Source organism: Penaeus monodon, chromosome 23 (assembly GCF_015228065.2).
Source record: "Penaeus monodon isolate SGIC_2016 chromosome 23, NSTDA_Pmon_1, whole genome shotgun sequence".
Taxonomy (NCBI): domain Eukaryota; kingdom Metazoa; phylum Arthropoda; class Malacostraca; order Decapoda; family Penaeidae; genus Penaeus; species Penaeus monodon.
The window spans coordinates 44,582,552-44,583,249 of record NC_051408.1 but is presented as its reverse complement, the minus strand read 5'-3'; the positions used below and the strand labels follow the sequence as shown (position 1 = coordinate 44,583,249).

The following is a 698-nucleotide window of genomic DNA, read 5'->3' as shown; positions in this document are numbered from 1 at the left end:
GACACATATAAACACAACACCACAATCAAGGTCTAACGTGGGACCTGGTGCCAGCAGACTACTTGTGATGCACTAATGTTCTGACATTAGTCTGCTAAAATCTGATGCACGTTCTGATATATGGCAACAATACTGGTGGCAGTTTCTGGAGCGTGACATCAAGCACACTCAAAGTTTTTCTGAATGATTACCAAAAGAATTTCCTGCAACTATCACACTCATTTTTTATGATGCGGCCTTTGGTTTCATTGTGGACCAGAAGTTGATCTGATTCAACAAAAAAACTGATCGGTCTCTCCCAGCAGTCTGCATCTTCATACCATAACCTTCTCAGTGAAACTTTGTCGGGTTAAGCCTCACCTGCCACGCGTACCCGCTCTCCTGCTGGTCAGCCCGGATTTGGCCTTCGTAAGGCCCGAAGACGAGGCCCGGCGGCAGACGGGCAAGCGTGAACACGCCCATTCCGGCGCCCGCGATCGGCGACTCGGCGACCCGAAGCGGCCACGGCGTCGTCTCGCGGGCGCGGTCGCCGCGGCTGCCGTCGCGCGGGATCTGAAGGCGAGGGAGCGCTAGGGTACTTGCTCCATAGTAGTGACTTTAAATTACTATCTTTAGTGAAGCCTTGGTTTATTGCATTTAGTTTTTATGCATTATATTCGCTTAAAAAGAGCATTCATTAAAAAGTCTGTCATTACAAT

At 49.3% G+C, this 698-nt stretch overlaps 1 protein-coding gene across 1 annotated transcript in view; it reads right to left on the bottom strand.

Moving 5' to 3' along the window:
- The window catches only part of LOC119588331, an 11,807-nt gene that overhangs the window by 9,360 nt on the left and 1,749 nt on the right, over positions 1-698 (bottom strand). The window contains exon 4 of the mRNA XM_037937022.1: positions 361-552. Coding sequence (XP_037792950.1) covers positions 361-552 — 192 coding nt within the window. The remainder of the gene's footprint in view (positions 1-360; positions 553-698) is intronic.